At 45.9% G+C, this 25,184-nt stretch overlaps 1 protein-coding gene across 1 annotated transcript in view; it reads left to right on the top strand.

Moving 5' to 3' along the window:
* Bmcp (uncoupling protein Bmcp mitochondrial) overlaps window positions 1-25,184 on the top strand; it is a 336,863-nt gene that overhangs the window by 185,054 nt on the left and 126,625 nt on the right. The window contains exon 3 of the mRNA XM_070103691.1: window positions 22,460-22,610. Within this exon, the coding sequence (XP_069959792.1) occupies window positions 22,460-22,610 (151 nt within the window). The remainder of the gene's footprint in view (window positions 1-22,459; window positions 22,611-25,184) is intronic.

Raw genomic sequence — 25,184 nt, 5'->3', positions numbered from 1 at the left:
CAGGATGCCACCCATACTAATCGACTAACACCCAGGTACCTACTTTCTTGCTAGATGAACAAGGACAGCAGGTGTAAGGAAACACGCCCAGTGTTTCCACCCGGCCGGGAATTGAGGCGAGAGCGTTGCCTACCAGGCCACAGGACACTTGTCTACCACATCCATCATATGTGATGGGATATGACGGAAATTTAGCTAGATATTGTTCCTACTAAGTAAGTAAGTAAGTTATGTAGAATATGGTAGCGAAACAGTGCTGATATATCCAGTTTTCCTTACTCAGAATACCAAGCCTGGGGAGTGTTTGGAAGGTGAGGGAGTATCAGTGGTGGTGGTGGTGGTGGTGGTGGTGGTGATGTGCCAAGACGCTGTGATAATGGTGGTAGTGGAGAGGCAGCAGTAGCATGGTGTTCACGTGCCGACACACACCCCTTACCCAATATGTACGCAACTCTGCCTCACACCACCCCAACCCCACATAACCCATACCCCAAGACACCCCACACCGCCCAATACCCCACCCAGCCACTAACCCCACCCCACCCAACCCCTACCCCACCCCACCCACAGCGGCACCACACCCCCACACCATCCCCCTACCCAACACAATTCTCCCTAACCCACAACGTCCCCTACGACACACCGAATCCCCCTACCCCACACGATCCCCCCTACCCCACACGATCCCCCCTACCCCACACCATCCCCCCTACCCCACGCCATGCCTCCTATCCCATACCATCCGTCCTATTCCACGCCATCCCTCCTATCCTGTACCATCCATCCTATCTCACGCCATCCTTCCTAACTCACGCCATCCTTCCTATCCCACGCCATCCCTCCTATCCCACGCCATCCCTTCTATCCCATACCGTCCATCCTATCCCACGCCATCCCTCCTACCCTACGCCATCCCCCTATCCCACACCATCCCCCCTACCCCACACCATCCCCCTACTCCACACCCTCACTCCTATCCCGTACCATCCATTCTATCTCACGCCATCCTTCCTATCCCACGCCATCCCTCCTATCCCATACCATCCATCCTATCCAACGCCATCCCTCCTATCCCGTACCATCCATCCTATCTCATGCCATCCTTCCTATCCCATACCATCCCTCCTATCCCACACCAACCCTATCCCACACCATCCCTCCTATCCCACACCATCCCTATCCCACACCATCCCTCCTATCCCACACCCTCCTATCCACACCATCCCTCCTATCCACACCATCCCTCCTATCCACACCATCCCTCCAATCCCACACCATCCCTCCAATCCCACACCATCCCTCCTATCCCACACCATCCCTCCTATCCCACACCATCCCTCCTATCCCACACCATCCCTCCCATCCACACCATCCCTCCCATCCACACCATCCCTCCCATCCACACCATCCCTCCCATCCACACCATCCCTCCTATCCCACACCATCCCTATCCCACACCATCCCTCCTATCCCACACCCTCCTATCCACACCATCCCTCCTATCCACACCATCCATCCAATCCCACACCATCCCTCCAATCCCACACCATCCCTCCAATCCCACACCATCCCTCCTATCCCACACCATCCCTCCAATCCCACACCATCCCTCCCATCCACACCATCCCTCCCATCCACACCATCCACACCATCCCTCCCATCCACACCATCCCTCCCATCCACACCATCCCTCCCATCCACACCATCTCTCCCATCCACAGTGCTGATATATCCAGTTTTCCTTACTCAGAATACCAAGCCTGGGGAGTGTTTGGAAGGTGAGGGAGTATCATTGGTGGTGGTGGTGGTGGTGGTGGTGATGTGCCAAGACGCTGTGATAATGGTGGTAGTGGAGAGGCAGCAGTAGCATGGTGTTCACGTGCCGACACACACCCCTTACCCAATATGTACGCAACTCTGCCTCACACCACCCCAACCCCACATAACCCATACCCCAAGTCACCCCACACTGCCCAATACCCCACCCAGCCACTAACCCCACCCCACCCAACCCCTACCCCACCCCACCCACAGCGGCACCACACCCCCACACCATCCCCCTACCCAACACAATTCTCCTTAACCCACACCGTCCCCTACGACACACCGAATCCCCCTACCCCATACGATCCCCCCTACCCCAAACCATCCCCCCTACCCCACGCCATCCCTCCTATCCCATACCATCCGTCCTATTCCACGCCATCCCTCCTATCCTGTACCATCCATCCTATCTCACGCCATCCTTCCTATCTCACGCCATCCTTCCTATCCCACGCCATCCCTCCTATCCCACGCCATCCCTCCTATCCCATACCGTCCATCCTATCCCACGCCATCCCTCCTACCCTACGCCATCCCCCCTATCCCACACCATCCCCCCTACCCCACACCATCCCCCTACTCCACACCCTCCCTCCTATCCCGTACCATCCATTCTATCTCACGCCATCCTTCCTATCCCACGCCATCCCTCCTATCCCATACCATCCATCCTATCCAACGCCATCCCTCCTATCCCGTACCATCCATCCTATCTCACGCCATCCTTCCTATCCCGTACCATACCTCCTATCCCACACCATCCCTCCTATCCCACACCATCCCTCCTATCCCACACCCTCCTATCCACACCATCCCTCCAATCCCACACCATCCCTCCAATCCCACACCATCCCTCCTATCCCACACCATCCCTCCTATCCCACACCATCCCTCCCATCCACACCATCCCTCCCATCCACACCATCCCTCCCATCCACACCATCCCTCCTATCCCACACCATCCCTCTCCCACACCATTCCTCCTATCCCACACCCTCCTATCCACACCATCCCTCCTATCCACACCATCCCTCCTATCCACACCATCCCTCCTATCCACACCATCCCTCCTATCCACACCATCCCTCCAATCCCACACCATCCCTCCAATCCCACACCATCCCTCCTATCCCACACCATCCCTCCCATCCACACCATCCCTCCCATCCACACCATCCCTCCCATCCCTCCCATCCACACCATCCCTCCCATCCACACCATCCCTCCCATCCCTCCCATCCACACCATCCCTCCAATCCACACCATCCCTCCCATCCACACCATCCCTCCTATCCCACACCATCCCTATCCCACACCATCCCTCCTATCCCACACCCTCCTATCCACACCATCCCTCCTATCCACACCATCCCTCCAATCCCACACCATCCCTCCAATCCCACACCATCCCTCCAATCCCACACCATCCCTCCAATCCCACACCATCCCTCCAATCCCACACCATCCCTCCTATCCCACACCATCCCTCCTATCCCACACCATCCCTCCTATCCCACACCATCCCTCCCATCCACACCATCCCTCCTATCCCACACCATCCCTCCTATCCCACACCATCCCTCCTATCCCACACCATCCCTCCTATCCCACACCATCCCTCCTATCCCACACCATCCCTCCCATCCACACCATCCCTCCCATCCACACCATCCCTCCCATCCACAGTGCTGATATATCCAGTTTTCCTTACTCAGAATACCAAGCCTGGGGAGTGTTTGGAAGGTGAGGGAGTATCATTGGTGGTGGTGGTGATGTGCCAAGACGCTGTGATAATGGTGGTAGTGGAGAGGCAGCAGTAGCATGGTGTTCACGTGCCGACACACACCCCTTACCCAATATGTACGCAACTCTGCCTCACACCACCCCAACCCCACATAACCCATACCCCAAGACACCCCACACCGCCCAATACCCCACCCAGCCACTAACCCCACCCCACCCAACCCCTACCCCACCCCACCCACAGCGGCACCACACCCCCACACCATCCCCCTACCCAACACAATTCTCCCTAACCCACACCGTCCCCTACGACACACCGAATCCCCCTACCCCACACGATCCCCCCTACCCCAAACCATCCCCCCTACCCCACGCCATCCCTCCTATCCCATACCATCCGTCCTATTCCACGCCATCCCTCCTATCCTGTACCATCCATCCTATCTCACGCCATCCTTCCTATCTCACGCCATCCTTCCTATCCCACGCCATCCCTCCTATCCCACGCCATCCCTCCTATCCCATACCGTCCATCCTATCCCACGCCATCCCTCCTACCCTACGCCATCCCCCCCTACCCCACACCATCCCCCTACTCCACACCCTCCCTCCTACCCCACGCCATCCCTTCTATCCCGTACCATCCATTCTATCTCACGCCATCCTTCCTATCCCACGCCATCCCTCCTATCCCATACCATCCATCCTATCCAACGCCATCCCTCCTATCCCGTACCATCCATCCTATCTCACGCCATCCTTCCTATCCCGTACCATCCCTCCTATCCCACACCAACCCTATCCCACACCATCCCTTCTATCCCACACCATCCCTATCCCACACCATCCCTCCTATCCCACACCCTCCTATCCACACCATCCCTCCTATCCACACCATCAATCCAATCCCACACCATCCCTCCTATCCCACACCATCCCTCCTATCCCACACCATCCCTCCTATCCCACACCATCCCTCCCATCCACACCATCCCTCCCGTCCACACCATCCCTCCCATCCACACCATCCCTCCCATCCACACCATCTCTCCCATCCATACCATCCCTCCCATCCATACCATCCCTCCCATCCACACCATCTCTCCCATCCACACCATCCCTCCCATCCACACCATCCCTCCCATCCACACCATCCCTCCCATCCACACCATCCCTCCTATCCCACACCATCCCTCCCATCCACACCATCCCTCCAATCCCACACCATCCCTCCCATCCACACCATCCCTCCTATCCCACACCATCCCTCCTATCCCACACCATCCCTCCCATCCACACCATCCCTCCCATCCCACACCATCCCTCCCATCCACACCATCCCTCCTATCCAACACCATCCCTCCCATCCACACCATCCCTCCCACCCACACCATCCCTCCTATCCCACACCATCCCTCCCATCCACACCATCCCTCCCATCCACACCATCCACACCATCCCTCACCATCCACACCATCCCTCCCATCCACACCATCTCTCCCATCCACACCATCCCTCACCATCCACACCATCCCTCCCATCCACACCATCCCTCCCATCCACACCATCTCTCCCATCCACACCATCTCTCCCATCCACACCATCCCTCACCATCCACACCATCCACACTATCCCTCACCATCCCTCACCATCCACACCATCCACACTATCCCTCACCATCCACACCATCCACACTATCCCTCACCATCCACACCATCCCTCACCATCCACACCATCCACACTATCCCTCACCATCCACACCATCCCTCACCATCCACACCATCCCTCACCATCCACACCATCCACACTATCCCTCACCATCCACACCATCCCTCACCATCCACACCACACCATCCACACTATCCCTCACCATCCACACAATCCACACTATCCCTCACCATCCACACCACACCATCCACACTATCCCTCACCATCCACACCATCCACACCATCCCTCACCATCCACACCATCCACACCATCCCTCACCATCCACACTATCCCTCACCATCCACACTATCCCTCACCATCCACACCATCCACACTATCCCTCACCATCCACACCATCCACACTATCCCTCACCATCCACACCATCCCTCACCATCCACACCATCCACACTATCCCTCACCATCCACACTATCCACACCATCCACACTATCCCTCACCATCCACACCATCCACACAATCTCTCACCATCCACACCATCCCTCACCATCCACACCATCCACACTATCCCTCACCATCCACACCATCCACACTATCCCTCACCATCCACACTATCCCTGACCATCCACACCATCCCTGACCATCCACACCATCCCTCACCATCCACACCATCCCTCGCCATCCTCACCATCCACACCATCCACACTATCCCTCACCATCCACACCATCCACACTATCCCTCACCATCCACACCATCCCTCACCATCCACACCATCCACACTATCCCTCACCATCCACACCATCCCTCACCATCCACACTATCCCTCACCATCCACACCATCCACACCATCCCTCACCATCCACACCATCCACACTATCCCTCACCATCCACACTATCCCTCACCATCCACACTATCCCTCACCATCCACACCATCCCTCACCATCCACACAATCCACACTATCCCTCACCATCCACACTATCCCTCACCATCCACACTATCCCTCACCATCCACACCATCCCTCACCATCCACACTATCCCTCACCATCCACACTATCCCTCACCATCCACACCATCCCTCACCATCCACACCATCCACACTATCCCTCACCATCCACACTATCCCTCACCATCCACACCATCCACACCATCCCTCACCATCCACACCATCCACACTATCCCTCACCATCCACACCATCCCTCACCATCCACACCACACTATCCCTCACGATCAACACCATCCACACTATCCCTCACCATCCACACCAACCACACTATCCCTCACCATCCACACCAACCACACTATCCCTCACCATCCACACCATCCACACTATCCCTCACCATCCACACCATCCCTCACCATCCACACCATCCACACTATCCCTCACCATCCACACCATCCCTCACCATCCACACCACACTATCCCTCACCATCCACACTATCCCTCACCATCCACACTATCCCTCACCATCCACACTATCCCTCACCATCCACACTATCCCTCACCATCCACACCATCCCTCGCCATCCACACTATCCCTCACCATCCACACTATCCACACCATCCACACCCACACTATCCCTCACCATCCACACCATCCACACTATCCCTCACCATCCACACCATCCCTCACCATCCACACCATCCCTCACCATCCACACCATCCCTCACCATCCACACTATCCACACCATCCACACCCACACTATCCCTCACCATCCACACCATCCCTCACCATCCACACCATCCCTCACCATCCTCACCATCCACACTATCCCTCACCATCCACACCATCCACACTATCCCTCACCATCCACACTATCCCTCACCATCCACACCATCTACACTATCCCTCACCATCCACACCATCCCTCACCATCCACACCATCCCTCACCATCCACACTATCCCTCACCATCCACACCATCCACACTATCCCTCACCATCCACACTATCCCTCACCATCCACACTATCCCTCACCATCCTCACCATCCACACCATCTCTCACCATCCACACCATCCACACCATCCCTCACCATCCACACCATCCACACTATCCCTCACCATCCACACCATCCACACTATCCCTCACCATCCACACCATCCCTCACCATCCACACTATCCCTCACCATCCACACCATCCACACTATCCCTCACCATCCACACCATCCACACCATCCCTCACCATCCACACTATCCCTCACCATCCACACCATCCACACCATCCACACTATCCCTCACCATCCACACCATCCCTCACCATCCACACCATCCACACTATCCCTCACCATCCACACTATCCCTCACCATCCACACTATCCCTCACCATCCACACCATCCCTCACCATCCACACCATCCCACACCATCCACACTATCCCTCACCATCCACACCATCCACACCATCCACACTATCCCTCACCATCCACACCATCCACACTATCCCTCACCATCCACACCATCCCTCACCATCCACTATCCCTCACCATCCACACCATCCACACTATCCCTCACCATCCACACCATCCACACCATCCCTCACCATCCACACCATCCACACTATCCCTCACCATCCACACCATCCACACTATCCCTCACCATCCACACCATCCCTCACCATCCACACCATCCACACTATCCCTCACCATCCACACTATCCCTCACCATCCACACCATCCACACCCTCACCATCCACACCATCCCTCACCATCCACACCATCCACACCATCCTACACCATCCACACTATCCCTCACCATCCACACCATCCACACCATCCACACTATCCCTCACCATCCACACCATCCACACTATCCCTCACCATCCACACTATCCCTCACCATCCACACCATCCACACCATCCACACTATCCCTCACCATCCACACCATCCACACCATCCCTCACCATCCACACCATCCACACTATCCCTCACCATCCACACCATCCACACTATCCCTCACCATCCACACCCTCACCATCCACACTATCCCTCACCATCCACACAGAATAAAAAATATAAGTGAAAACACTGAAAAATATTCTAAAAATAATGAGTCAAAGAAAAACTGAAAACACAAGGTTTAGAGTACACAAGCAATTTACTATAAATGTCTCACACACGCAAATGTCTTTAAATGCAAGAAAATATCTCAAGAAAATTATCACTGGAGTCTGGAGTAATAGACGGGCGATTACTGGTGATGGGGGCGGGTGTAGGGTGTCCCGCGCGGTGATACCGACGCCTCCTACATTCACTGTTGTCGGAAGAAATGCGCGTTCTCGGGGAACTCACGTAATTGGGTTGTCGTTGGCGCCAGCTACAATCTCTTGACCAATTATGTGAGCCAAAACAGTACTAGGACCCGGTACAAGGGTACAAACAACCACAGGTAGATGAGGTGTCTGGTGGTGGGAGAGAGTGGTGGTGGTGGGGTGGTGTGAGTAGAGGGGGGGGGGGGTGTGACTCTGCTGGCGCTCACTGGCGCGGACTCCACTCTCTACCCACGAAGGTGGCTTGATAACCCACTCTATGCCACAGGAATGGTGAAAACCACTCTTAGCATCCAACAGGGAGCACAAAGCGATATAAACAATACTTCAGAGGAACTTGGCTTACTTCTTACTGCGTGGCTTACTTCTCTCTCTCAGCTGGGTTAGAAGCTGGGTTGGCTGACTGGCTTAACCCACAAGAATGGCTGACTGGAAGACGTGTAACGATGCACAAAGCACGGAGGAGCAGTTGGATGACAGGAGACAGGCTGGATGATAGGCTGACTGGCGTTCACTTCCACAGTCTGGCTTACTGACTGGCTTAATTGCAAAATCCGGGTCAACCCCTCGGAGATTGAAGCAATTAGCACACGAACTAAGCCAGGAAGCTTGAAACGGCTGCAACAGGCTTGCAGGCTGTAGGTTGTGAGGGGAGTCAGGCGGCTGGTGGCTGGAGGTTGTGAGGGGAGTAGGCGGCTGGCTGGAGATTCACCTTTGACCCTGCCGCCACTCTCACAAACAGCCTTCTAACTTCTTGAATTACCCTTAAAAACGTAAATCCACGCTCCACACCGCTGTCACCATTTATCATGTGGGAGTTCGATACGTGGATTAGGTAAGAAATACTCACGTAGTCTGTTATTACGTATAATTGCAGTTATGTGGACAGAGCCCTTGCCAGCCGTACCTATCTCACTCGCTCCTCTCGTAATACTGACTAGCCGGCTGCCCAGTACCCAGTGTGAGGGGGCCTTTGATACTGCTGAGGTCAGCACAATATGAATTCAGATAGTGACTCAGGCAGAGACGGTTGGTCGTTGAGTCAACGGTACCTGGTTACTGGTAACTGGTTACTACTACTGAGATCCACACCATCCCTCACCATCCACACCATCCACACCATCCCTCACCATCCACACCATCCACACCATCCACACCATCCCTCACCATCCACACCATCCCTCACCATCCACACCATCCCTCACCATCCACACCATCCCTCACCATCCACACCATCCACACTATCCCTCACCATCCACACCATCCACACCATCCCTCACCATCCACACCATCCACACCATCCCTCACCATCCACACCATCCTCACCATCCACACCATCCACACCATCCACACCATCCCTCACCATCCACACCATCCACACAGGAGAAGTTCTTCAACATAGCCTGAACTTTCACCATGTGTGTACAAACTAATAAAACTTTTGATAAATTACTGAATACTATGAGTAACATTGAGGTAAAAAATAACTACGAGGTATAACATGAACATTGAGGTAAAGAATAACTACGAGGTATAACATGAACACTGAGGTAAAGAATAACTATGAGGTATGATAAATAACACAGTATACTGGTATATTACTGTGGTCGACACTGCTGAGTCAGGCGGTCTACCTGTGGTGCATTCTGGGGATCAACGCCCCCGCAGCCTGGTCCACGACCAGGCCTCTCGGTGGATCAGGGCCTGATCAACGAGTCTGTTACTGCTGGCCGCACACAATCCAACGTATGAACCACAGCCTGGCTGATCCGGCACCGTCTTTAGGTATCCGTCCAGCTCACTCTTGAAGACAACCAGGGGTCTACCGGTAATGCCCCTTATTGCTGGTGGGAGGCTGTTGAACAGTCTTGGGCCCTGGATACTTATTGCATTTTCTCTTAGTGTACCAGTGACGCCCCTACTTTTCACTGGGGGTATGTTGCATCGCCTGCCAAGTCTTTTGCTTTCGTATGGAGTGATTGCTGTGTGCATATTAGGGACCAGTCCCTCCAGAATCTTCCAAGTGTAGATTATGATATATCTCTCTCGCCTGCGCTCTAGTGAGTACAAGTCAAGTGCTTCCAGGTGCTCCCAGTAGTTAAGGTGTTTGATGGAACTTAAACGTGCAGTAAAGGCTCTCTGTGCATTCTCTAGTTCTGCAGTTTCACCTGCCTTGAATGGGGATGTTAATGTACAGCAGTATTCCAGCCTAGAAAGAATAAGTGATTTAAAAGGATCATCGTTGGCTTAGTATCTCTTGTCTTCAATGTTCTCATTATCCAACCTATCAGTTTCCTCGCAGATGTGATAGTGGCATTGTTGTGGTCCTTGAAGGCAGCAGAATCTGATTTAACTCTGTTTTCCACTACTCTTTGTGTTCGATTGGTTAGAAAGTTGAAGATCCATCTGCCTACTTTGCCAGTTATCCCTTTAGCATGCATTTTGTGTGCTATTACACCATGGTCGCACTTGTCAAAGTCTTTTGCAAAATGTGTGTATACTACATCTGCAGGCACTGACTTGAGAAACATATCTTGTTCTTTCTTAAAGACAGTAAGGGGTCTGTTGATAATCCCCTGATGTAATGAAGGCAGGACGTTGAAAAATCTTGGTCCCTTTGTGTACTCATTATACCCCTGCTTTTTGTTGGCGATATTTTGCACCGTCGGCCAAGCCACTTTTACTTTTTGAGGAACAGTTTGTGAGAGCAGATTAGGGCCCAATCCTTCTGTAATTTTCCAAGAGTAGTCTATAATGTACTGCTAGATTAGGTTGGGCCATTCACTGACTGTTTTATGTAATTTCTTGCCAGTCGTTTTTTTGTTTGTTTCCTGGCACAAAAAATATTCTGGTGTTTATGACTGTAACTGACATGTTCAATGTGACGCTCATGAGGTTGAACTCGCATCGTTCCTTTCATTATTTCTATTTTACTGAACAGTAACACATTGTTTGGGTTGAAAAGTTTACAGGTCTTGTAAATATCAGTTATATCTTCCTCTAATTTAGTGTCTTTCTAAAAAGTGCAGAGTCGGCTCCTTCAACCTTTCATAAGTTGAAGCATAACCTTAACCCTTTGAGGGTCGACAGGCCCTCTCCGAAACTCGTTCTCAGGGTCGGCCAAATTTCAAAAAAAAAAAAAAAAATTTCTTATGAAAAAATAAGAGTATTTTTTTCTAAACATTATAGGCTAAACAAAAAATTTTTAACGTCAATACTTACCGAGATATGGAGGTGTGAAATTTCCCAAAATTGAACAACATATGGTAACATCGCCGACTGCCGTCACCCGGTATTTTTCTATTTACTTTTTTATGTACTATTTTCAATTATTTTTCAATTTTTCTTTTTCTGAGTAACTTTTATGGCCTCTGAGGCCAACATGATCAGTATTTTGTAAGTTATTTCTTTTTCAATACTACACAATAAGGGCATAAACACTGTTGATATTATTTTGTTTACAGAAAATATTTACACAAACAAACGATATGAAATGTTGTTTATTACTATTTTTCTATATTTTATATACACATATACAGTCACAGGGAATGTTTCTAGAAGTTCTGCAGCCTGTGGAAGTCTTTGAAACATGGTGTCATGCACAGTGGTGTTTTACACTCCTCACACATAAAACGAGTGTCTCTGCGTTGTTGTGGGCGTTTTTTTGTATGTGCACAGACGTAACACCTCTTCTGAGCCTTTTTCTTGAAAGCAGTAGCAGGCAGTTTTGTTAGGAAGTGATCACCATGCTTCAGACGAGCAGGTAGTTGTTGATAATTTGGTGGGCGGTCAATTGCAGGTGCTGTTCCTTGGTACTTGAATACTATTTGTCTGATGACAGACAAACAGAATTCGCCGTATTGTGGTTTGTTTCTGGTGCTCATCTTATACATATTATAAGCATTGAGCATGGAAATGTCCAGAAGATGGAAAAACAGTTTGATGTACCACTTATAACTCTTGCGAACACAATCAGCAAACCCAATCTGCATGTCACATTTGTCCACTGAACGCATGTTGAAGGTGTAATCAATCACAGCTGCAGGTTTTAGAATGGGTTCATTTCTCTCTCTATGCTGCCTGCCACTGTTTGCCATTTCATTAGGGTGAATTGATGACAACAGTGTGACATCTCGTTTGTCATGCCACCGAAATGCCATGATGTCATTGGCAGCAAACGCCTGCACCTCACCTCTACGAGTGCCAGCGTCAAACCTGGGCATATGTTTTCGATTTGCATGCACTGTGCCACACACATCTGTCATGTTCACTCGCAAAAAATCACTGAGTGAGGGGCTTGTGTACCAGTTATCTGTATATAATATATGCCCCTTACCAAGGTATGGTTCTATCATTGTTCGAACCACATCACCTGAGATGCCCAATAACTTCCTGGTATTTTGCAATGTATAACTTCCAGTGTACACAATAATATCCAATACCAGACCACTGTAACAATCACAAAGCACAAACAACTTTATACCAAAGCGTTTCCTCTTGCTTGGTATGTACTGCTTGAAAGAGAGTCTTCCTTTGAACAGAATCAAAGACTCGTCAATTACAAGCTTCCTGAAGGGATAAAAATGAGTACTGAATTTCTGTTTCAGATACACAAACACATTCCTAATCTTATATAACCTGTCAGTTCTGTCAGGCCTGGTTTTATCTGAGAAGTGAAGCATACGTAACATTAGCACAAATCGATTCACTGGCATTATATCACTGAAACCTGGTGTTGCAATCAGGGGGTCTGTTGACCAGTATGATTTCACTTTGTGCTTATACACATGTGGCATAAGCATTATTGTGGCAAAGAAAAGATACATCTCAGCCACAGTTGCCTCCTTCCACTGGTGTAGACGTGATTTTGGTGAAAGTAATGTGTTTGCCATGGTGTACTCGTAGTATGTGTTGCTTTCCATGACAATACTTTTCATCAGTGGTTCGTCAAAGAATAACTCGAAACATTCCAGTTCAGTGGCATTGTTCCCAAGTGCACAAGATGGCCGTATTCCACTTTGGCTGCCATCAAACTGGTGGGGATTTGGAACAAAACTGACAGCTTCCTGCCAATCCCAGGTGCGGTCTGCTGGTGGGTACTGGACAATGACAGGTGGTTGTGGTTGTGGAGGTTGTGGTTGTGGAGGCTGGTGTGGTGGAGGAGTGGGGGATGGTGGCCTTTTGTTCTAGATCAGCTGAGGCAGCGGCGTGGGTGGCAGCGTGGGTGGCAGCATGGCCCACTGCTGGTGCCTCACCGCCGGCACCACTACCACCACGCACATTTTCCATCCCAATTGCAACAGTATCTTCGTCATTTTCACTGTCTGTTCCTGTTGTACAGCCACGGGATGTACTCCGAGATACACTCCTTCCCCTTGGTATAACATATGGCACACTACCAGAGCGCATATATCGTTGTATATACCGACGCTTCACTGGGGAATATTGCACTTCACTATCACTACTGGAACTAGTTTGAAGAGCTTGTAGTTCATATTCACTATCACTATCATCACCCATGCTCTCATCTGAGTCTGGGATTTGGGAAAATAGAAGTTTCCTCTTGGGTTCTGGAACAACTGAACGTGAACACGAGGGCCCAGCACCAGAGGTGGAAGGCTGAGGGTCGTCTGGGTTTTCTTCACTATTACCGATATTATGGTCATTAGTTTCGGTCAAAACCTCACTAAAACCACGAAACTCATCTTCACTGGCACTTCCATCACTAGTAGAACTGTCACTGGGGAACAAAAGTGTCCCAATTCGCCGAGGAGTGAGGAGCTTCTTACCGCGAGGCATGGTGGACATTGTTTACTAAGAGGGCATTCCCACAATGCACCACTGGGTCCCAGATTTTTTTTCTACCGCGCACACCGACCACGCAGACCCATTCTCTCACACCTAGGCCTACCAGCCTTTTCGCGCGAGATTTGAGGCCACTAGAATTTATGCGTACTAGTACGTCAAAAAACCCTACACGTAAGACGTACTAGTACGACGAAAACCCTCAAAGGGTTAAGCGTTTTATTATTTATTCTTCTTGATATGAAGCAAAGACTCCTATTAACTCTATTTGTCTGCACTGAACTGCATCTGCCCCTTCTGACCACAATATTAAGCTTCCATGTCATCTTGTTGCTTTTTAGTGTTCTCATCAAAAATTATCTGATGGTTTATTTTATCATCATTGGCAAACTTACTTTGTTGCTATTCCCTTCATCAATGTTTATCTAGATTGAACACAACAAGGGTCCCTATTCTGACCCCTGTGGCATGCTACTTGTAATGGGTTCCCATTCTGTATACATGTTTGCCCATCGGTCATCCATGATTCGGAGATAATTTCTTCTATACCATGGGCTGTTACTTTCTTGATCAGTCTCATGTGTGAGACTTTATAGAAGACTTTACTGAAATCTTTGTACACCCAATTGTATTCTTTATCATGGTCCACTGTCTCGAATACCTTGATGAATTTTTTTTTTTAACAAATTGTGAAAACCATGTTGGGGTATATTTTCAAATGGCATCCTCAATTACTGATTCCATCAACTTTCCCAGTTGAGGTTAGGCTGATTGATCTATAGTTTGATGCAGGGACCTATCTCCTACTTTGTCACATTTCCTATACGTATTTCATTTACCTAGTACAGTATGATACATGTAGTGATCCATTGATGATTCTAGTTTATGATTTGCTAACTTTCTCTTTAAATTTATTCTCAACCTTGAAAACAGCTCTCCAGGGCTGGATGCCATGTTTAGTTTTAATCTATCAGGTTGTCTGAGCATAATGCCACCAGTGACCCCAATCTTGGTTACTTTATTCTCGTCCTGACCTATATAATATATATAAAATAATAATGTGTACCATTATTGTACAGGTTGGGTGACCCTGTTCTGTTTTGATTCGCCCATAAATGCCTCCTTTTTTCGCCCATTGTTCATCCATTTAAGGTCCTTACATTTGATCTAATTTCTCTATTAGGAATATATACATGTTGGGTAGCTTTTGAAAAGTCATTGATATTAATCACCACAGTCTTTCAGGTCACCTCATGATAATCCCTAGTTACTTTACCCCTGTCTGTACTACTCTGCTAATCCCTTTTCACCAGTGGGCTGTCTGTATGAATAAGACCTATGTGAGGAGACACTTGTACTGTCTCCTGACACACAAAACAATAATAAGATAATCCCTTAGGTCATATAGTCTGCAATGCAACTGTTGAGGACCTTGACCTTGTTATTAAGGTAATTCCGTGGCATATTGAAACCAAGGGATTTGTGATCACTTTTTCCAGACTTCTCATTAACCCCAAAATCATTTGTTTGGGATTTGTTGTTTGCCAGAATCAAGTCTAAGAAAGTTATTTTATCTTGTTGGTTCTGACACACACAGTTTTTAAATGCAGTCCTGAAATATTTCTATAAATTCACTAGACTCTAGCTTTCCTGTCAGATTGATCCAGTAATTTGCTTAAAGTTAAAATATATTAAAACTAGATCATGCCAAAGATTATCTTTTCATATCTTTCAAGAAACTGCAACCAAACAGATTCTGTCTGTCCCTTCTGCATTTATATAATTTCTGATGCAGCAGTCTAATAATAATTTATACTCCTTCATGTGGCATTCAGCAGGCATGTCCTTATTTTTCAGATTGTACCATGTCTTGGTTATTGCAGTAGTTGTTGTTTCCTCTACATGCAGTTAGTTTTATCTTGTCTGTTTTATTTCTTACACTCAGGCTGTTTGTGTAGTAGATGATAAAGAATTATTTTTACCTTGCTGCTTCTCTCTCTCTCTGAAGATCATTTTCCTTGTTTTTTACGAGTAACTACTTTGAGCTATCCTATTTTCTAAACTTATTCCTAACTTATTTTGGCAATTCTTGCTCTCTCCATCCTTAATACTGCAACCCCTTTGCATTCCATGTTGTTTTCGGTTTAATGGAATTTCAAATTCCCTGCAGCAATTTACACCACCTGCTCTAGACATCCATTCACTCCTCTTCTATGTAAAATGATACATATGGGAATAAAGCCACTAGTTGCCTTGTATATACTTGGCAAGCAGCTATTTTCTCCTTCAGTTCCCAGCATCATTAACTCCCATAATGAGGCCATTAACTATACCATACCTGCTGCAGTCTTCCGCTTTACTTCTGGAGGAACAAACAAGAAATGGAATATGTTCAATCATGTTTGAAGGCAGCATGGCTGAATATAATTGGAACTTCGAGGTTTTGAAATTGGGAGTAGTCATCCATGCTCTTAAAGGCCCAGCATCAGGTGTTATGCTGCAGCTGATCCTCGGAGAAGATCAGCTGCAGCACTTGCTGGGTTCTATAATTTTATGTGGGATAGCAGTAAGGTGCCAGTGACCAAGAAGTCTGCTGTTATACTTCTTGTTCTTATGTCAGTAAATTTTTGGCTCTGCTCCATTCCTACTGACCAGTTCCCACATAAGCTGTGTCAGCAAGGTTGTGGACTGTAAGGTGTGCTGTAGGCTGTCAGGACTTTCCATTCACACGAAAGTGGCTTTTGTATGGGGAGATCTACTTTGGATCCTCTTGTGGCACTGGAAGTGGCACTTTGTTAAACCTTTTTTGAGGGTCAAATGTCTGCTTGAGGTATCACTGAATATTGGGAAGGCTTACAATATGTGTAGTCTCTGCCCTCTAGGAGCATGACAAAGTTGATGAATTAGCTAAACAACCATTAAATAAAGAGAATAAATAAAGAGTATAATTTAAGTTTTTCAAATAGAAGTTTAAGAAATATTATCAGAAATGAACCAGCAAACGAGCTTGAAGAAACAACAATACAGTTAGGAACTAGCAGATCAGTTATCTATTATAATGAAATGTGTGAAGTTAAACATATCTGTGGGGAAAGTAACAAGTAGATTGTAAGATGATATTGTTAGACTAAGTCTAGGCTATAAGAATCTCTGGTACTACAGTTTGTATGGAGTTGTCATTGACATTAACCCTTTCATGGTCGAGAGGCCCTCTCCTAAACTTGTTCTCAGGGTCGACATGATCACCCCCAGTTCTTTGACATTAGTTTTTCGCTCTATTGTGTGGTTGAAATTTGTTTTATACTCCAATGAAGTTTTAATTTCCTCACATTTTCCATATTGGAGTAATTGAAATTTTTCTTCATTGAACTTCGTATTGTTTTCTACAGCCCATTTAAAGATTTGGTTTGTCTGCCTGGAGTCTTGCAGTGTCTTCATTGGAGGACACTGTCATGCAAATTTGGGTGTCACCTGCAAAGGAAGACACTGCACTGTGGCTTACATCCCTGTCTATGTCTAATATAAGGATGAGGAACAAGATTGGGGTGAGTACTGTACCTTATGGAACAGAGCTTTTCACTGTAGCCACCTCAGACTTTACTCTGTTGACTGCTACTCTTTATGTTCTATTTGTTAGGAAATTATAGATCCATCTACCGACTTTTCCTGTTATATTCCTTTATCACTCATTTTGTGCGCTATTACACCATGGTCACACTTGTCAAAGGCTTTTGCAAAGTCTGTATATTACATCTACATTCTGTTTATCTTCTCAAGCATCCAGGACCTTGTCGTTGTGGTCCAGTAATTGGGACAGACAGGAGCGACCTGCTCTAAACCCATTCTGCCCTGGGTTGTGTAACTGATGGGTATCTAGATGGGTGGTGATCTTGCTTCTTAGAACCCTTTCAAAGATTTTTATGATATGGGATGTTAGCACTATTGATCTGTAGTTCTTTGCTATTGCTTTACTGCTCCCTTTGTGGAGTGGGGGCTATGTCTGCTGTTTTTAGTAATTGTGGGATGACCCCAATGTCCATGCTCCCTCTTCACAGGATGTTAAAAGCACGTGATAGGGGTTTCTTGCAGTTCTTGATGAACATGGAGTTCCACGAGTCTGGGCCTGGGGCAGAGTGCATGGGCAAGTCATTTATCGCCTTTTCAAAGTCATTTGGCTTCAGGATAATATCAGATAGGTGTGTGTCTACCAGATTCTCTCTCTCTCATAAAAAAAATCATTTAAGTCTTCAACTCTGTCTGGTTAGTGGCTTGCTAAAAACCGAGTCATGTTGGGACTTGAGTAGCTCACTCATTTCCTTGCTGTCATCTGTGTAGGACCCATCCCATTTAAGTAGGGGCCCAATACTGGATGTTTTTCTAGACTTTGATTTGGCATAAGAAAAGAAATATTTTGGGTTTCTTTCAATTTCATTGATGGCTTTCAGTTCTTCTCAGGTTTCTTGACTCCTGTAAGATTCCTTTAGCTTTAGTTTGATATTTGCTATTTCTTTGACCAGTCTCTCCCTACATATTGCAGATATATTGGCCTCTTGAAGCCGCTCTGTTATTCTTAGCCTTTGCCTGTATAGGGAGCGCTTTTCTCTTTCTAGTTTACATTTCCTTTTTCTTAAGGAAATATGCCTTGAGCATACCTTAAGTGCCACAGAGTTAATTTGTTCTAGACATAGGGTAGGATCCATGTTGCTTAGTCTATCTTCCCAGTTTATATCATTTAGGACTTCGTTTACTTGGTCCCACCTTATGTTTTTGTTACTGAAGTTGAATTTGGTGAAGGCTTCCTCGTGACTGATCATATTTTGTCAGTCTGGGGCCCACCGCATACATGTCTGGACCTCTGTTATGTTATGATCTGACTATATTGTTTTTGATATGATGACATTTTGTATCAGATCATCATTGTTAGTGAAGATGAGGTCCAGCGTATTCTCCAGTTTTGTAAGCTCTATTATTTGCTGGTTTAAGGTGAATTTGGGGCAGAGATTTAAAAGTTTGTGTGTGTGTGAGTTTTCATCTGAGCTGCCTCCTGGTATTATCTCTGCTACAACATTATTTGCTGTATTCCTCCAGTTTCGTTGCCTTAGGTCGAAATCCCCCAGGAGCAAGATGTTGGGGGCAGGAGCTGGAAGATTTTCCAGACAGTGATCAATTTATAAAAGCTGTTCCTGGAATTGTTGGGACCTTGCATCCGGAGGCTTGTATGGAACCACAATGACCAGGTTTGGGTTCTCGATCTTTACTGCTAAAACTTCAACTACATCATTTGAGGCATTTAGTAGTTCTGAGCATATAAGTGACTCTGTGATATACAGGCCAACCCCCCCATCCCCCTTTTACCTTTTCACTCTGTCGCATCTGTATAAGTTGTAACCCGGGATCCATATTTCATTGTCCAAGTGATCCTTCATGTGGGTCTCTGTGAAAACTGCTAACATTGCATTTGACTCCATAAGCAGTCCACGGATGAAAGGTATTTTGTTATTCGTTGCAAACATCCAATCTTTCATAGACAACTCCATGCAAACCTCACAAGATACGGCAAAACACCTCATTGTTAATGATATCTGAAATCTTGAGGCTATATCTACATATTGCACCAATTAGATGAATGAATGGTTTTAACAGAGACTGTAACCCAGTAATGACCAATGTTTTTTAATGGTAATAATAATTTTTTTTTTGAAGACTGTATTCCATAGTTTATTGTGCACATCAACTATATGAGGTACAGTAATTGTAAAATACGAAATGAATATTTCTCTTTAGTGATGTAACAATGCTCACTGGGGTCTGACAAAGATTCATTGGGACCTGTAATCCTTTTTTTTCCCTCTCACAGGATGAGCATGGGGTGCACATTAAACTAGCTGCTTAACCCCTTGACTATCGCAACCCCTCCTGGTGTTGCAAAATTTAAAAAAATAAAAATTATTTTTTCTTATGAAATGATAAGAGAATCTTTTCCCAATTGTAATGACACCAAAAGAACGAAATTTGATGGAAAACTGACGGAATTACGCTCTCGCGAAGTTAGCGACCTCAGCGATATTTACAAATCAGCGATTTCACCCACTTTGAGCTCTATTTTCGGCTAATTTCGTTGTTCCAGTTGACTAAACTCATAGCTATTTCTTTAGAACTCCATTTTTTCTATCGATTGAGTACAAGAAACTGCCCATTTACCGATTTCAACTACCCAATAACATGGTCAGAAATTTGCAATTTGGCCAATTTCATGAAAATTAAAAAAATATGACAATTTCAAAATATGGTCCAAAATGAACAATGCAGACATTCCTGGCTCTAAAATAACATTTTCTTTGTTCATCAGTCACATCTCCAGGCCCCTCTGATATTACTCTTGCTTTCTGTTTTGAATTTTTATTCAAACAAAAAATAGAAGACTTACTGTTATGCAGACTACTGCAATATTGTAATAATTGTACAAATAATGTCAACCCATTCATGACTACATATTAGAATGGCTAGTTGGGCATTTATTGGACAATGACATCATACGTTTACTTTTGAACATTTCCCCTACTTTGAGCTCCATTTCCAGGTTCTTTTTATAGTAAAACCAATCAAAATCACCTCTATTTCTATAATATGTTTTCCATTCTATCAAACGAGACCAAGAAAATGAGAATACAATCATAAATACTATACGAAAATAGACCACTGCGGGTTCCAGGATTTTTTTTATACGATGCACACTGACCACACAGACCCATTCTCTCACATGTGGGCCTACCAGGTTTCTCCTGCTTGATTTGAAGCCGCTAGAGTTTGAGTATATATACATCAAACACAGCGGCTCGTAAGATGTACATGTATATATATGACCGAAACAGTCAAAGGGTTAAGTGACTCAGATTGAAAATTTATTTCCACATGATACATTGTTTGTACAGAAAAGGATGCCACTTGATAATGCAGGTAGAAAGCCCATGGTTTTGTAGAGCATTTTGGGCAAGCTTAAGTTTAACTTAAGACTATAAGGACAATAAACATTATATACAGAAGAACTCCTGTATCCACGGATTCAGTTTCAATGGTTTCAGTTATCTACAGTTTATTGTAGCCCAAAAATATTAAATAGACAATTTCAGAAATAAATGATGATTTTTAAAGGTTTCCTGGCTATCACTGGAGAGGTGAAGAAAATCATTCGTGTATCGAGAAAAGTTGGTGGAGAGGGATTTGTCAATATTATTGATGAAGAAGTGGAAGAAAATATCCAAGAACATTGAGAAGTGTTGACGAATGGGGAATTAGAAGAACTTGTCAAGTCATTGAGAGAAGAAGAGGAAGGTAAGGAAGAAGAAACTAAAACAGAACCAGGAATATGGACATTGGAAAAATTTGGCAAATTGTTTGGGATTGCACAGGCTTTAAAGGAAAAAATCCTGGATTACGATCCTGTGATGGAACGCAGCATTAAAGTCGCTTCCTATCATGATTTTTTCCAAAAGGTTAAAAAACAAACCATGTCCACTATCGACAACCCCCAACCATCAAATTTGTAATGTCTTACTCTACATAATTTATCAGTTAAACTTTATCATAGGTATGTAAAAGAAAAAAATGACTCGTATGTAGGTTTCACTACTATCCACAGTAAGTCTTGGAATGTATCGCCCGCAGATATAGGAGGACTATTGTATATGTATGTAAGGACATTAAGTGTACACTCAAAATTGATTCAGTGAGTATGTAATGAATGTATATGTAAGTAGATTAACTGACTGACTAGATTACAGGTAAATAATCAGTATTGTAGCCAGGCTGATAAGAGTGGACTTACTGATTTACAAAAAGGCCATCTACAGAGGGAGGGTAAACCAGAATTGGAAACTCATTCATTAGCTGTTGTGATAGAATTATGCAGACATCACAGTTCAAATTACCCTCCAAACTGCAACATCCCTCATCTTCCTGGCTCAAGGCCTGGCTTTCACATTGATTCTTTAACCCATTCTTTGTTCACTGCATAACCCAGTAAACTGTTTATTTGCTAGTTGTCCATCCCTGTTCTCCTGTGTTGCAGGGACATAATATTTATGTATTAATCTTTACTCTGTGTGACACAGGAACATGCTGTTTATGTATTGAATTTTGTGTTTGTGTTGCAGGGACATTTCCCATTGATACAACCAAGACACGGCTGCAGATCCAAGGTGGACGCTGTGATGCTGGGGGGGTGATCACCAAGCGCTACCGTGGGATGCTTCATGCACTCCTTAAAATATCTCATGAAGAGGGAATCAGGGCACTTTATTTTGGGTCAGTACCAGCCTTTTCTGCCATTATTATTATTATTATTATTATTATTATTATTATTATTATTATTATTATTATTATTATTATTATTATTATTATTATTATTATTATTATTATTATTATTATTATTATTATTATTATTATTATTATTATTATTATACAGTGGACCCCCGGTTATCGGCTGTAATCTGTTCCTGAAGGTCGGCTGATAACCGAAATGGCCGATAACTGAATTAATATTTCCCATAAGAATTAATGGAAATAAAATTAATTCGTTCCAAACAAAGATATTCACAAAAAAATAATTGTTTTTGCAATTATGTAAGTATTACATACCTATATTGAAGGCTAATGCTGGCTTCTGGAGGATAGGGAGGAGGAAAGAGGGAGGAGTTAGTGTTTGGAAGGGGAATCCCCCTCCATGAAGACTTTAGGTAGCAAAGCGTTCTCTGGGGTTACTTCCCTTCTCTGTCTTTTAATGCCACTGGGACCAGCTTGAGTCACTGGACCCCTGTCTCACAAAATAACTGTTCAGAGTGCTCTGTTTCTGGCATCTCTCTAAGATTTCCCTGAAGTGGGACAGGGTTTTGTCACTAAACATGTTGCAGATATGGCTTGTTTCAGCTTTGTCAGGGTGGTGTTTCTCTACAAAAGCTTGCATCCTGGTTCACATTGCACACACCTCTTTAATCTCTGAAGAAGGCACCTCCTTCACTCCCTCTTCCTCCTCCTCTGAAGCAAGTTCCTCAGCTGCAGTCTGTTGCTGTTCAAGTTGAAGCTCTTGCAGCTCTTCAGTGGTAAGCTCTTCCCTGTGGTCCTCCTCCACTTCCACATCCTCACCACTCACCTCCAACCCCAGGGACTCCCCAAAGACACAATAGAGTCCACAGGGTTGGCAGGGTCAGGGTCACGGTGAGCCTCAAACCCTTCAAAATCCCTCTCTTGGACACAATCTGGCTACAGTTTTCTCCAGGCAGAGTTCAAAGTCCTGAAAGTCACTCCTTCCCAAGCCTTGCCTGTAAGGCTTATGCAATGGAGGATAGTGAAAAGATTCCTCCAGAGCTCTCTTAGGGTCAACTGAGTGTCCGAGGTCACTCCAATGCACTTTTGAAACACTGCTTTTGTGTAGAGTTTTTTGAAGTTAGAAATGACCTGCTGCTCCATGGGCTGGAGGAGAGGAGTGGTGTTAGGAGGCAAGAACTTCACTTTTATAAAACACTTGGTCTAACAAGTCTGGAGGATGTGCAGGAGCATTGTCCAGTACCAGGAGGCACTTGAGTGGCAATATCTTTTCCAGGAAGTATTTTTTCACACTTGAGCCAAACACATCATTAACCCACTCTTTGAAAATTTACCTTGTGACCCATGCCTTATGATTAGCTTTCCACATCACACACAATCTATTCTTCATGACATTGTTTTTCTTGAACACACTCGGATTTTCTTAGCGATACATGAGTAAAGGTTTCACTTTGAAATCCCCACTAGCATTACCACACAACAAAAGAGTAAGCCTGTCTTTCATAGGCTTGTGTCCTGGCAGTGCCTTTTCCTCCTTGGTAATGTAGGTCCTGTTTGGCATTTTCTTCCAAAACAGGCCTGTTTCATCACAATTGAAAACTTGTTGGGGTTCGAATCCTTCAGCCATTACATAGTCCTGGAATTCGTGAACATACTTTTCAGCTGCACGTTTGTCAGAACTTGCAGCCTCACCATGCCTTACAACACTGTATCCTAATACTCTTCTTAACTCTATCAAACCATCCTTTACTGGCCCTAAATTCACAAACTGCAGCACTTGTTTCAGGCATTTTCTTTGCAAGATCCTCATGCAACTGCTTTGCCTTCTCTCAAGTAGTCGACTCCACTACACTGTCTCCCACTAATTCTTTTTCCTTAATCCACAATAATAATAACGTTTCCATTTCTTCCATTATCAGTGTCCTTTGCCTAGTTAGAAAAGCTACTCCTTTTGCAACATTTGCATCTTTGATTTGTTCTTTCTTTGCCAGGATGGATGTATAATTGTTTTTTTATTCTTGCTGTACATCCTGGCAAGTTCCACCACCTTCATACCACTCTCATATTTTTGTATCACTTCACGCTTAAATTCCATGATGTTTCTCACTTTCTTTACCACAGGAACTTTACTAGGAAATTTCTTTGGAGCCATTGTTACTTCACAGTTGCACTGCAAGAAAAACCACTAAAAACAATGGTAAACAAGTGAAATGTTTGGATGTATGAGCAGAAGCTTCCTCAGCCACCGAGAAACACGGCCAAACTGAAGCGCAAGCTGCCCCAGCTGGCGGATGGATGCATCCAAAATAGCCGATAACCGAGCGAACGGCTGATAACCGAGCGCCGAAAACCCCACAATAACCGAGTTGGCCGATAACCAGACCGGCCGATAACCAGGGGTCCACTGTATACATAAATAATCAGGTTTGAATTATTCTGTGGATCTAGAGCCCTTCAAGGTAAAAAAAAAAAAGTCATGTATATACACATTTACAAATGCGAAAAATGCTGGTTCCAGAACACCCTCCAGATAGATACGTACCAGTAAACTTGAAA

Source organism: Cherax quadricarinatus, chromosome 86, assembly GCF_038502225.1.
Source record: "Cherax quadricarinatus isolate ZL_2023a chromosome 86, ASM3850222v1, whole genome shotgun sequence".
In the NCBI taxonomy this organism is placed as follows: domain Eukaryota; kingdom Metazoa; phylum Arthropoda; class Malacostraca; order Decapoda; family Parastacidae; genus Cherax; species Cherax quadricarinatus.
Note: the sequence above shows the minus strand (reverse complement) of the source record. Positions and strands in the feature narration are given on the sequence as shown.